General features: G+C 34.2%; 2 protein-coding genes across 4 annotated transcripts in view; one reads left to right on the forward strand and one right to left on the reverse strand.

Moving 5' to 3' along the window:
• Positions 1–14,745, reverse strand: part of LOC128878711 (uncharacterized) — a 298,863-nt gene that overhangs the window by 111,275 nt on the left and 172,843 nt on the right. The gene's annotated exons all lie outside the window — the stretch shown is intronic.
• LOC128878712 (uncharacterized) overlaps positions 90–14,745 on the forward strand; it is a 32,234-nt gene continuing 17,578 nt past the window's right edge. Inside the window, exons 1-2 of the mRNA XM_054127157.1 lie at positions 90–608; positions 2,412–2,694. Coding sequence (XP_053983132.1) covers positions 2,449–2,694 — 246 coding nt within the window. The 5' untranslated portion in view covers positions 90–608; positions 2,412–2,448. The remainder of the gene's footprint in view (positions 609–2,411; positions 2,695–14,745) is intronic.

Consider the following 14,745-nt stretch of genomic DNA (forward strand, 5'->3'; position numbering starts at 1 on the left):
TAACGTATGAAAAAATACAGGAATAAATTACAGCAACTCGAAACTTGGCTTCGTCGTATAAAATCTATGCATCGTCCGGGAGGCGTGTTATTATCGAACATTGTACAACAAACGATGACAAACGGCCAATGCATCCTTTAGGCCGGGGGATCGTAGGATGTCCGCAGTTGAAAGGCAAGTGGACAAGAGAAAGAGAAGAAGGCGAATCGAAGCGGGTAGGAGGTGTGCACACCTCTTACGAGTTTACGAGGCCTACGTCGAGCAGAACGAGCGGACAGTTACCTTTCTGTTTCGAGACCGCGAGGATCTGCTTCCCTCTAACGCGCGGGAATTCATCGGTGATATAGCTTCGCTTCTTTTCTTTTTCGTCAATTTCTCACGTTTTCGCTAACACCTCCCCCCTCTCCTGCTCCTCTCGAAAATTCCTTGCAAAACCCTACGCGAAAGATCGTCGACGGTGGCAAACGGATAAGATAACGTAAACGTTTAAACGTCGCTTCCGACATCTGCCTGGAAACGTTATCCACCGGCGACAGGATTCCTCGCTGAAACCTTCGCGGACAGATAGTGGATACGGTACCCTGACAGAAGGATTTTCCTCGATCGCGGTAAGCTTTTCAATCATCCTGCGTGGGGCTGCAAAGATCACTCGAGCGATGTTCGCAATGCGATGGAGATACAAGAAAATTTAGATCTATTTGCATGAGGTCATTAAATACCTCGAAAATAGTGTTGAAAACGTTTTAATAATTTATATAATTGAATGAATCGAAGAGATTGCTTGTAATAATTAGAATAATTTAAGGAGTGTCTACGTTTGTAAAACTGTAAAATGAGGTGAATAGAAACAAAACTTCAAAATGTTAGGTTTTGCTGTTTAATTTATGTCGTTTGCAATTGTAAAGTTACCTATGGTCCATTTTGGTTGTCTTTGTGTTTTATTAATATGTTATAATATTATGATATAATATACGTTGGTAAAACTGTAAAATGAGGTGAATAGAAATGAAACTTCAAAATGTTAGGTTTTGCTGTTTAATTTATGTTGTTTGCAATTGTAAGGTTATCTATGGTCCAGTTTGTATCTTTTCAGTGATATATGGTTGTATTGGTCTTTGTGTTTCATTAATATACCTTTTGATGAAAATTTATTACTGTTTACTTACTTTACCTACTGGCTGTTTTCATTCATCTTTAACATCTAATAAATTTCTTGCTGGGTAATTAAAAATACAGTTCAAAATAATAGTAATACCAACAATTTCAGCTATGATTCAGTATTTTCCAGTTAAAGATAAGGATATGGCAAAACTCCAAACGTGTAAAAGTGTTTCTATTCGCCTCATTATACGGTATTAGTTTCCATGAGACACCCTTTTCCAAAGAATCTAGTCACCGAATTGGAATTCCATCCAGGAGCTCGAGCTGTCCATTAAACATTGCTAATTTTCTATATTTTTCGTGGAACAAGGTTTCGTAACACAAAATTGACAGTTTTGGGTAGTTTACCAGGTTACTAAAAGTTTCGCGATTCCTTGGTACCATTGGCACACTCTCGCAATGGTTTTCACCGACGATCGACAGAAATGTTGATCTTTATCGCGCCACAAACGCCATCGTTCCGGTGCTGTGGATTAAATTTTGCAATAAGATAGACTGCAGCGCGTAACAATAGTAACGTTTAATAAAACGCGATCGAGCTGCCAACTTCCTGCTGCGCCGCGTTATCCTTGCATTGTTAAAATGTTTGTTGAACTTTTAGATACTCAGAGCAATCATGGACAAATTTTAATTTCCTATGTTTTGATGGACTTTTCTAGAGTCTATAGAAATAGTATTTTATTGTTAGATTCGTAGGAAATGTTCTTGTGTAATAATTGAAAACCAATATCGCCAACGTGTAGAATAGAGTTTGTATATTTATATCAAGCTTTGCTATTGAAAACAAAATACTTTTCCTATATTTGTATTATATATTTATATATACTCTATGACTAGTTACTTTTGGATATAAATTTTATAAACATTAACAACGAAAGTCTTTTTCTTTAAATATAATCCTAAGTAGAGAAAAACGTTTTCAGTTTTTTAGCACCATGCCTTGTTTATTCTACACACTGTCGGTATTCGTTTTTAATTATTAGCCAATAATGTATTCTATAAACAATTTATTTATTCTTGGACACGTGGTAGCTCAACCTTGTAACACTATTCTTAAAGAGGATATAAAAACTATGAATGTCGTAACGCAGAAAAGTAAAATCTGTCTGTGTCGATGCTCAAAAAAGTTCAAGAATCATTTTGAGATGACAGATCATGAAAAGAATTATATTTTTATATTAAAAATGATGTTCAATTGTAATTGAACGCGATTCATTCGGATTGAACCCGTCCCAATCGTTCTGTTGCAGATTGATCGGGGAGAGCGTGTTGCTCCCAATCAGCGAAATGACGCTAGTTCTGTTATCGTTCTGCACCCTGCTCGCGTGTGTCAGAGTGCAGGCCATCTCTACAGCGTGGAGACCAGCGTTTCCGGCGCCATCGACCAGTGGTTTGCACCAGGATAGTCCTCTCTTTACAACTGGGCCAACACAGTCCCTGTTCGACCTCGAGGCCCAGTCTTACTTGGGCCAGCGCGAGTTGGACAGATGCGCTCTCTACAAGGTCTCGATGAACCAGCAGTTGTACTTCGAGGTATGATCGAATAGATAATAGCAATCTCTCCACCATTGGTATGAATAAAATACATGTGTTTGAGTACTGCAAGGAGTTGTAAAGAATGCTTCTGATAAGGGGACCACGTGACGATTTAACGAGGCTTCTTTTGTAGACAGAGAATCAAAAACAGCAGGTTTGCTCATACTCTCAATTAATTATGGCATACTGAGGAATAGAGATTAAATTTTGCACTGGCTCGCAGAGTGCTTGTGAGATATAAAGATATAAGAAACCTATAGGGTGATTCGCTTAAAGGTTAAATATCGCTTGAGGAAATGAAGCTACCGAATAAATGTTTTTACAAAAGTTATTTGGTACAAAGAGAGACATTATATGAAACAAATCATTTTTTGTAAGTGAAATCGTGGGAGGGATCTAAGAAACGGATTTAATTTTCATAAATGATATTATAAATGATCTCATATCATAAGTTGATGAATTTTTCTAAATAAATACTATTTTATGACGAATAAAAATATATAAGTTACGACTTTACTATTTTATTCAGAAAAAAATTATTTACTCCGTACAGTGTCTCCCTTCGTACCGAATTACTTTTGTAAAAACATTTCTTTGATAGCTTCTGTATAAGAATTATATATTATACAAGAAAGTATAAATAATGCCTCCTTATGACAAATTACAATTATTATAAACCTTTATTAAAAATTGTACACAATACTGTAGAATTTGTTCAGGCACAGTCTCGTTGGTTCTTTCATTCGGGCACAGTTCCATGGTTGTTTCATTTATCGACGATTCGCGGATAACGGTGGTTCCACGGGGAACTCGCTTTTCGCTCGGGATGCGTTTCCTGCTTGGCCAGGGTATTTCTTCGGTTCTCGCATGCTACGAGCACGCGGCGTCACGGTTGAGATAGCCCGGTTAGACATCGCGTGTAAAATGACACGAATCGCGGCGCTGCAACGAAAGCAGGAGAAAACGGCGTACGCGAGGACGACACGCGAGCGTGCTCCATCGAGATCGACCGACTTCGCTCTTCGATCAAGGTTAACGGAAATGAAAAAGACATTCTCCGTGGCGCATCGAAGCGCGTTCACCGGACGGACGATCTTATCACATCAAACGGAATGCAGCCAACGTTCAAGTGCATTGGGCTGTCGCGAAATCAGAGTGTAGGAGTCGCTTTCTATCTTTGTCGGGCGATCTCAGGCGATTCTGTGGCTCTTACATAGGGCAGGTGGCTTAGACAGGATACACGAATGACTCGGTTAGTCTTCTTGGTGATAGGTAATAATGATTCAAATGAATCTTGTTTAGTTTCAAGGAAAGCATAATATTTGTTATATGTACATATATATAAAACTGACGTTATGTATACGTACATACACGTTATATACGTATATATATGGGGATTAATTCCTAATCCACTTAACTTCTTTTTCCACTGTGTAATATTCCACTCCATAACATAAATTATAATTGGTATTCAAGGAGTGTTGGATAGACAGTTATGTATCTCTTATGTATTACTCGAAATTTGTATGTACATATAATACATACATACAAATTTCCCACTAACAAACTAACTTTTTTTTCACTGTAAAATGTTCCATTCTATAACACAGATTTTAATTTATATTTAAAGAGTGCTGAATAGACGGTAGTGTATCTCTTATTTATTATTCAAAAATTAGCCTATTTCTAATGAAAGCTACAAATATAACGATTTGCTGTACAGTAAACTATACAGCTGTGTTGACACGATTGTTTGAACGATATTTCTGCAGTATGTTTGTGGTTCATTGTAATTGTACATCCAGAGAAATATATATGTATGTGTGTGTGCATTTTTGATACCTAAATAAATGTTTCATTATATTGTAAATGTGTACATAATAAACTTTATACATATACATATATATTCATAATGGAACATTCATTTAAAAACATGAAATCTGTCATTTAATTTATACAAATTTCTTCGATAAACATGGAGGGATACGTATACGTACGGGACTGACTGTATATAAAGACAATTTACCAGTACCTCTTGCAGTTCTCTTTAAAAATAAGTTAATATGTATTTACAAATATCTCTTACATTTCATAATTACGAGCAATATTTTTGTAGATGGAGATGTAGAGGAGATAGTAAGATTAAATTCTTTTTTTAATATGGTATTATCAACTTTATATTTTAAAATTTGGTAGAATATTGCTTTCTGAGAATAAAAATATTGTGAAATATTTATTTTATAACTAATTGTTTCTGAGGTATTCGACTACCAAAATATTGAATTTGAAACTTTAACCTCTTGGAGGATATTGACACTTACGTATATGTTTACTTTTACATCGAAAGTACCGTTATTTATGATCATGATACCTGAGAATTAAATTAATTAGAACTAAAAAATATACGATATTGAAGTGTGGCAGCATATACTCTATACACTCCATGTTGTTGTTAAACGAATTAAATAAAACGAATTATACAAAATTTTTGTTATAAAAAACCTAGAATTTAAAAATCGTCCTTCAAGGGGTTAATGAATAGAATTTTCCTCAAATTTACTCCTTTCCTACCCTTTGACTCAATTTTACTCTACCAAGTCGAGATAAATGACAACGTGGATACCTATGTGTTTCTCCTACGTTAAGAGCTCGCGCTGTCACGCGAAGAAAATGCTAGATGGGTATAAAAACGCAGTAACGCTCACGTTCAGTGATGCTCGACAGTCGTAGTTGTGGCGAAAACAACATTATAATTTTACTGTTGAATGTGAGCGTCGTGTAGTTTAAGCGAGTGTGAGAAGTCTACATCGGAAATGTATTCTTCTTGAGAATTTCTCTGGATGGACCATTTACTATGAAGCAAATAAACATACTGCACGAATATCGTCAAAACCATCGTGTCAACGCAGTTGTATACATTACTGCACAACAAATCGTTATGTTTGTAGCTTTTGTTAGAAATAGGCTAAATTGTTATCTATATACAAATTCCGAATTATAAATAAGAAATACATAACCGTTTATTCATCACTCTTTAAATATAAATTAAAATTTCTGTTATAGAGTGGAATATTACATACTGGAAAAAGAAGTTATAATAGTTCGATCAGTGTTAAGTAGATTAAGAAATAGTCTTCGATCGACTAAACGACATAAATAAGTTACAAAATATTGGTTCAGATCACAATCTGCTATACGAATCAAATTTTACCTATTACTGGCCTCTTGTATTACACCGCTTGTCACGGACATTAAGCATACCTTCTTGTCAAACTACTCGTTACTACGAACCTGTTTGCCTATCCTCGTCTTGGTCTTGGAAAGCTATTCTAAACCACAAACATGAGTTTATTTCTCCATCAATTAGTTACAAAAGAGATTGAAAAGTCCTTCTCTGAATTGAATTAAGAAATGTCTTGTTATGTATCCAGTATAACTAAACGCTGGATTTATTCAATTACGTATGGCGAGTTTTTATTAACTAGTTTAATAATTCATGTAATGCAATTGGGTAGAAGTAAGATGTAGGTAATACTGGTATTAAAAAGATCAAACATTTTAATTTTTAGCCCTTCAGAAAGAGTAATTCTTTATTGTGCTTAATAATTATGCCTTTGCTACAACTTACTTTTTAATATACAGGGAATAGTATGTTGCAGCAATATATGACATTCTAATCTGCTGGTTTGTGGTCGAGGTCAACTGTTAAAAGTTTTAACTGTTCAGTGGATATTAGAAAGGAACTTGTTAGAAAGAATGTCATATGATCCATTAAGAATATATGTATATACTTTTAAGTATAATAAAGAAGCATGTTTCCTAAAGAGAATTTTCACATAAGAATTGAAAAGTTCAATTTCTAATATTTTTCATGTAAACAATACCTAGATCTTGTTACCACTAAATCACCTTGCACCGCTTAGGTAGAATGATATCAGTTACGAAGATTACAATTACTCTAATCTAAAAATGTGTTTATTGCATTTTCTATACGTTCTTGATTTATTCTTTGTTTTTCTTTTTTTTTTTTTTTTTTGGTGGTATAGATGCTTTGTAGATTAAGAATTAATGATATTGCAACATCTGTGACTTTAACTTCCTTTAGAGCTATTCATTTTTATATTACTATCATTAAAGTCTTTGTATACAGTGTACGTTTATTATGATACAAAATATAATTTTGCAACGGTCAGTTATGGTCAGAGACTGCTTTCTATACCTAATCTTCAAGTCATTGCCCAAACAAACTAATAAACACTAGAAAACACAATCTTCGTCTTCTACTTTCTCTTTCTCCATCTTCCTCTCGCAATGGCACGGTCATTGCCAACGCTTATTGGATATTTTTTTGTACGAGATTATCTGGTTGAATATCACATCAGGATATATAAAATATATAACTGATTGAACATATAACTAATTGAATAGACATAGTAATCGAGCTATATATAAGTTGTTTATTATGAAAGTGGTGTAAGTAATTTTTTTTATATACAGGTTCTGCAGACAATGCTTAAAATAGATTGATGTTATCTGTAGAAGAGTTTCAATGTTAAGGTGGTAACATTTCCTTACCAACACAAGTGCTCAAATAAATTGATAGTGACATAAAACGTTTATTATAACAATGATGTAAATCCCATAAACTCGAATAGTCTCATGTTTATAGGATAGATGTGGATGTAGGAACAACATTATATTCTTAGATCTATAATATATAATATTAGCAAAATATTACATGTAGAAATTAATTTTGTGCCTTTATATTCATTCATTTATAACTCCAATTTAACACGTTCCGTGCAAAGCTGTTTTTTCCTGACATGATCTCCAGGTCATTTGGCGTTTTGATTAAAAATTGATATATTATCACACAATATGTCATTACATCATCAATCCATAAGTAATTAATTGTTTAGACTAGTATTAGACGAGTTTAGACACCGTGTACCATTTATGGCACATTCATATTTTCATAAACACAGAGAAAGAATTGAAACTTAAATGAAAGTACGTCTTAAACTTTATATATACATCAATAGATCTATATATATATTCTATTCTATAAGATTTAGAATGGAATAGAATCTCATAGATTTTCTCATATTATTATTTGCTATAAATGCATAAACATTCGTGGTCTATTAATCACATTCTTCATATCGTTTCACGAAACGTGAAATCTTCTGTATATGATATTTTCAAATAAATAAAATAATTCAACTAAATAGTTCAGCGTACTAATGCATACTAGAGAAACTTTAAAAGACTCCGTTCATGCGACCACACGTGCGTTGATGTAATCGTCAATCGGTTTGCGCATCACACTGCATTTCACCAGTCGGAAATCGAAGTGCTCCTACACATTCGCGATAGTACAGCCAAGTCTCTGTCATGTTAGCGAATTGTATGGGAAAAAAGATCACTCTTTCATCAGTGGAGAATGTACAACATCGAGTACATGGAATGTGGATAGTGCAAGTAGTTTTTGCTCGGTTGCAGGTCTTACGAAGACTGAGTGAAATGTCTGACTTAATACAACTTCTAATCCCTTCCTAGACTGATCCTTCTTTCTTTCTGCGATAGTTAAGCCAATTTTTGCAAAATCATATTATTTGAAATAGTATTGAAGAAATTGTTAAGGTTCAAATATTACATTTCTACAATGTGAAGCATTAGAATGTGAAGTTAGAATAATGAAGTTATCTTCAATGTGAGTATACATAATGTTACTTTGCTATTCAGTTAGTGTACATGAAATATCGTTTTTTCAGTGTTTTTAATAATAGGAAAAAATATACTGTAAGACTAGTATATTAAATATTAAAGACGGTTAGAATAGGAACATTAGCACCTCATTATCAACAATTATAAATACTCAGAATATTTGCGCAATTTTTTTGGATGAGTATAAACTTGGGAAAACGACAGTGAAAATTGTTGTAAACATAAAACATAACATTTGGAGAAGGTTATGTGAATATAAAAACAATTCAACGCTGATTTATAAAATACAAGGCCAGTAAATTTTCATTACAAAATGAACTGTTTCATCATTTCTTTCTACCGTTTCATAGTAGAATTAATCCAGAATCTTATTGCAATGACATAGAAGAAATGCATCTAAAATTCATAAAAAAAAAAAAATTATATAGAAATGATTTCAATTAAGTACACAATGTTGTAAAAATATTTTATATAGTTAAAGTTTTATTTCTATAAACGACATTTCATATATATCAACACAATATTTAATTTGTTTTTAAGAAATATTGTAGACTTGTTTGCATGACTACGGGCAAAAATCTGATATACAAAGGATTAAATCAGCCAATGTAAAATGCCTCAAACAAAACTAATATTCGAATACAGACAAAAATCGAGAAGTGTTCCCAGTTCTAGTGGGAACGTGGCTAATGCATTCAGTGCGCCTGCGTAATCGACCCTTAAGCAGCAGTGAAAATCAAGCTTTTTCTCATGGTTAACACTAACTAAGGCTTCCTGGTATAAGCCGTGACCCTTTGGGTGAGCCATTCCCACCTTTCGCCAACATTGCAGCTAGCTTCAAGGGTTAAATGACATAATGATACGTCAGTACTGACATAACTGCTGTTCTGCTTCTATCGGTACAAAACACGGATTTGTAAAAAATTGTATTCTTAAAATCCTTAGAATATTTAAAAATATTTTGCGAAAGGATTTTTCGAAATTCAAACAATTTAAGGAATTATAGAAGCTTTTGCTAAACAGTACACATAGTATATTTTGAATTTCGTGTCGTCGAATAAGCCAATTATATCGGCGATGGGGACACAACAATATACCGCAGTACATGCGGTATATTATTATTATGATGATAAATTGCTGTATATTCTCTATAGATGTAGGTATTTTTTTCCAGACTTCTTTCTTTAATTTTCTCCACATAAAAAAGTCCAGAGGAGTTAAACGCAGTTTACAGGACCGTTTCACCCAATCCAGTGACCTTAAAAAATGTCGTTTAACGCAATTCTGCTTATGCTGGTGAAACATAATCTGTTGGGAAACCAACTCCACAATTTTTTTATAAAACAGACAAACCGATCGTCAAAAATACTTACAGCTAAAGAGGATATGCAGCAACGTATCATCGTCACATGTAAACAAGTACTTAATTCCTGTGACACTACAAGCAGTACACCTTGCGTTACAAAATCGGTTTCTAAAATGTATTAATGAAAATGGTCACCACGTCGAACATTTATTACGAGTAGCAATAAATTTTTGTTGATAACTAGCAATTGGAACTGTCGTTCATTATATCTCAACCAAAGCTATCATTCCTCGGTGTATTTGAAAAATATTTAAACTTTATTCTTTAAACTTTAGGCATGAAAAATACCTTTTTATTTAGTATTCGATTCTGTACCGACCCGTGAAATAAAAAGTTCAACATTCCATTTAACAAATCGTGGTGACCTTGATATCTCTGTTGAAAATAATGTTGGTGATAAAGCAATTCATAGAAACCTACGTGCCCTTCCAAACGATGCAATTTTTGTACGAAGAAATTTGGGTGTAACAATTTGTTAAAAGTTATTTAGAATGACAAAGTTAGGCTTCTCATCCTAGTGCATTCGTGTGTCACTTAATCTCTGAAGAAGCTAGTTGCAGAAAGGAAGGAGTATGTACCGAAAAGACATGGCTCACATGCGGAAGTTTTAATTACTATCAACCACGACGAACCGGGCCGTGAAAGCTTCAAATATTTCAAGCCTTTTCTCATATTACGTGTGACGATTTCGCCCGCACAATGAGTTTTTTATAACGACGTCGTTTCCGACCACTTTCCAAAGATACCACAGCACAGGTGTTGATTTGTGTTACGTAATCTATAGCGCGTAACCGTCACCGAGAATGAAATTACGGCAAAGACCTTGTTCTAGCGAAATTGGTAAACCTCGCGAGAGATCAAGCGTCGTTCGCGCGCACGAAGGATCGCTGCGTGTGAAACTCGAAGGTTGCGTAACGAGCCGGGAAAACGGAAACTACTTTTCTGAAACGGGAATCGATTCGATCGATCGAAACATCGTGTTTTCTTCATTTTTTGCACATGACTGAAACATCCGATGATATCGCGTAATTAGGAAGCAATTAATTCTTATCTGTACGCTGAACACATTACGTGTGCTGGGAACTTGTAAAAAGGAGGAGAAATGGCACAGAAAGAATTGATTTGGTTCGCGGTAAATTTTGAAATTGTTGAACACTCTTTACTGCTAAAAGGAAAATAATGGAACCCAGGTACTGAAATAAAGAATAATTCTACAATACATTTAAAGAAAATTAGTTACAGGATGGTACAGAATTAAAACAGAGTGGACGCGTTTATTAACATGTGCTACCACAGACCGTATATACTCAACGACTATAGAGTCAAATTATAGTGCGTATTCCGTGTAATCGTTGGAAGTACATTACTTTTACCTGTATTTATATTGGTGTTCTATTGTCCTTTACTGTTTACGTACATCGGTGTGTTCCTTTACAGATCCAACACATCAATAACACATCTCCCTTTCCTCATTATAGAATGCTAATATACAGAGTGTCCCATAAATGTTGGAGGTCCTTGAAAGGGGTAATTCGGGGGGTGATTTGAAACAACTTTTTCCTTATCGAAAATGTTATCCGAGGCTTCGTTAATGAGATATTAACAGAAAACTCTACCAATCAGAGCGCGAGTATGCCGTTGGAGCGGCCACAGTAGAATAGGCTACGCGTCAGACGGCCGCAGTAGTATAGGCTACGCTCCACCGACGTACTCGCGCTCAGATTGGTCGGAGTTTTCTGTTGATATCTCCTTAACAAGTTCCTTGCACAACATTTTCGCTAAGGAAAAAGTTGTTTCTAATCACCACCACTTTCAAGAACCTTCAACATTTTTGGGATACCCTGTATATATATATTTTTTTTTTCAACAGTAAAACATTATTTCTTTTTCTTTATAAAGAGTATAGCCAGATAGGAGAATTAAATGTATCTCTAAACCAAATTCGACTTGCGATGGGTCATTCGATAGCATAAAAAACTAACTATTTGGGCCAAGTTTCAAGTCTGTATCTCAACTGGAAGATAATTAAAAGAGAAAAAAGCAAGAACAAATTTTTGCTCGATTTCTCTGACATTGTTAGATGTCCTCGGGGGCTGTAGCTATGTTTGATTGTAAATACAGTATGGATTTAGCGATCTCGAGGTATCCGAGTTATAGAGGGACCAGTGGGTCCCAACAGACTACTCGCATCCATAATGGAGTTGCCAGAAAATTATGAAGAAAGGTATGTAGGGAAATGGAAATGCAAAGTAATATAAAGCAAGAATTAACACACTACCCACCATTAATGTTTGCGAGAGAAGTTCCTTTGGTACCGTGTCGAATTCGAAATAATCAAAAACAGGGTGTCCCGCTTTTCGAGGAACCGTGAGAAATCTGAATAAAACAGCTTTTTATTATCGTAAAATTTAATATTATTTCTAGAAATATAGTTTTAGTATTTATAATGAGTTGGATAATTAGAGTACTTAGTATTTTATTTTTGTATGATACTTTTGTAAGCACTCTTCGATATGTAGCGGTATCTAACAAGTTTTGCACATGTATGTACATGGTTTCCTTATCTTATGAGTGGAACATACTCTGCAATTTCTTCTAACGAGTTTGTTAGCCTTATCGCCGGAAATTTTTACCACCTCATGTTGTTTGATAGAACCAAATAGTCGTCCTTGTAGATCAAACCGGAATATTCTTGTAAAAGAAGTACTAGGTGTATTAGTTTCCACATCTTCGCATTTACAAGTCCACAATTAAATAAATGGATAGTAGTATGAAAGATACCGATCAGCAAGGTCTATACCGCCCATGAAATTATTATGATCAATGCTTATTGGTTTTTTTATCGAAAGACCCGTTTCCATCTTTCTTCCCTGTATCATGAAGCCATGATTGATGAATTGTTGAAATCATCGTGACTTTCTTATTTTTGTTAGATTTCCACATTTCCAGCAGTACTTGTCCTTTCCGGTGATATATATATTCAATTACATTTAGTTTTATTTGTTTGTTTTTTGTTTTGTTTGGTTGTTTTGATGTACAAATGTGTGCACACGGTAGGTAATGTGTTAAATGAATATAAAGAAGAAATAAATGTACTTACATTGTTAGGTGAACAATTTTGAAAAAAAACCTTGAAACTTGACACGAATTATTCTTTTTTTATACTATTGAATGACCTGTTAGTTTGGTTTAGGGGTTTATTTGATGCCTGTAACCAGCTATACCCTTTATAAAATTTAAAAAGCTGCAAATCCAAATGATTGAGAAGCTATTTAACACATAGTTCCTATTCAAGATTGAAATTTATGTCATATTAACTAGCATGACTTTACAACTCGAGAAATGTCCATAATCGGGAGTTCAACATACTTGTGGTTTAATGCATCCACTTTTGCGCAAGATACGACCATTTAATAACACGATACACCCGTCTTAAAAAAAATTTCAGATTTTAACGAAGAAGCTCGTTGAGTCTAAATGGCAAACCAACGATAAAGTAATCAATTTGTTGGCGATAGTGAGAGAGAGTACAGCGAGCTGACGGGAACCGGAAAGAATGTAACGCGCATGCAGCTGTAAAATGAGCTCGAAGCGCCAGCAGACTGTCGGGTTGCCTTTCGCGGCGATTTCTGATCGGACCCGATCCTCGATCGCGGAAAGAATTACGAGCAAATACGTCGCGAGTGCGCAATCCGAACGTACGGTAATCGATGTTGCGATTAATTATTGCGGGAACAGGTTGGAAATCAACTCTCGAGTTATGCGACCCAAGACGCAGTAATCGAAGAGTCCAAGGGAAGAACGATTATACATAGTTACACGAAGTAAAAGTTCTAGTATTAGAAAACGAAACTTCGTGAACTCCTTTTCACTAGACACGATACATTATTCAAAGCCTTGTCGACCGGCTGTTCAAAGCCAAAACTATTCCGTGCCGGTGGCTACTTTCCTACAATTGAATATAAAATGAAAATATCTAAGTAAATTTCAAAAAACTTTATTTAGATATATATTTAATAAATGTCTCGACTATGGTATAGAAAATAGGATTTATCTATATGTATCACCCCTGGTAACAAGTTTTCGGTTAGACACTTTAATAGAAAACTTTTTAAAAATATTCATGTTTTACAGTACCTAGTAATTTATTATCATACTAGTTAATCCCGGCGAACGTTGTTTCATCTCATTCTTAAATGTTTTTTCGTTCTTTAAACCACTTTATTGAAGAAAGAAAATACCGTTTTTATGAACTACATACGACAATACAATAATATTCATACGTTAATGTTAATCAAAGTGATTTATTTAAAGTATAATTGTATAAGCGTGAGTTATATGATACAGGAAAGAGTTGGAAAACTATGTATTCTATATCAGAATGTTAATTCGGAAACATACATTTATGTATTAAAACATTTTTTTAATTCCCATCATAGAAAACTAATTTGAAAATTCTTCAGACTATTCTTTTCAAAATGTTAATGCCACCTGTCACCGCAACAAAATAGTCAAACACTATTTACAACAGAATCGTACTAAAGCAATGAAATGGTTAGTGAACAGCCCCAATCTGAACCTCATTGAAGACTTATGGGAATAATTAAAGAAACTACACTTCGTAAAAAAAGATCACAAAGTAAAGATAAACATCGACAAGTTATAAAAACATTCTGGACAGAAATGTTAACTACAAATTGTAAAAATCTTATAACTTCAATGTCACAATGTACTAAAGCAGTAACATGTACGAGAGGGAACATAACAAAATATTAATATTTATAAATAATCCCGTATGAATTTAAGTTACTAAATCAGATCGAAAACTATTTTCCTCGATTTCTATCGATCGTAAATTTTTTCTCATGTAATATTTTGTTTGTTTGATTTTTTCTTTTTGATAATAAATTAGAATTAATGTATTGTAGTGTTATTTATTTTAAATTACGTTCCCC

This window comes from Hylaeus volcanicus, chromosome 6 (genome assembly GCF_026283585.1).
Source record: "Hylaeus volcanicus isolate JK05 chromosome 6, UHH_iyHylVolc1.0_haploid, whole genome shotgun sequence".
NCBI classification, from domain to species: Eukaryota; Metazoa; Arthropoda; class Insecta; order Hymenoptera; family Colletidae; genus Hylaeus; species Hylaeus volcanicus.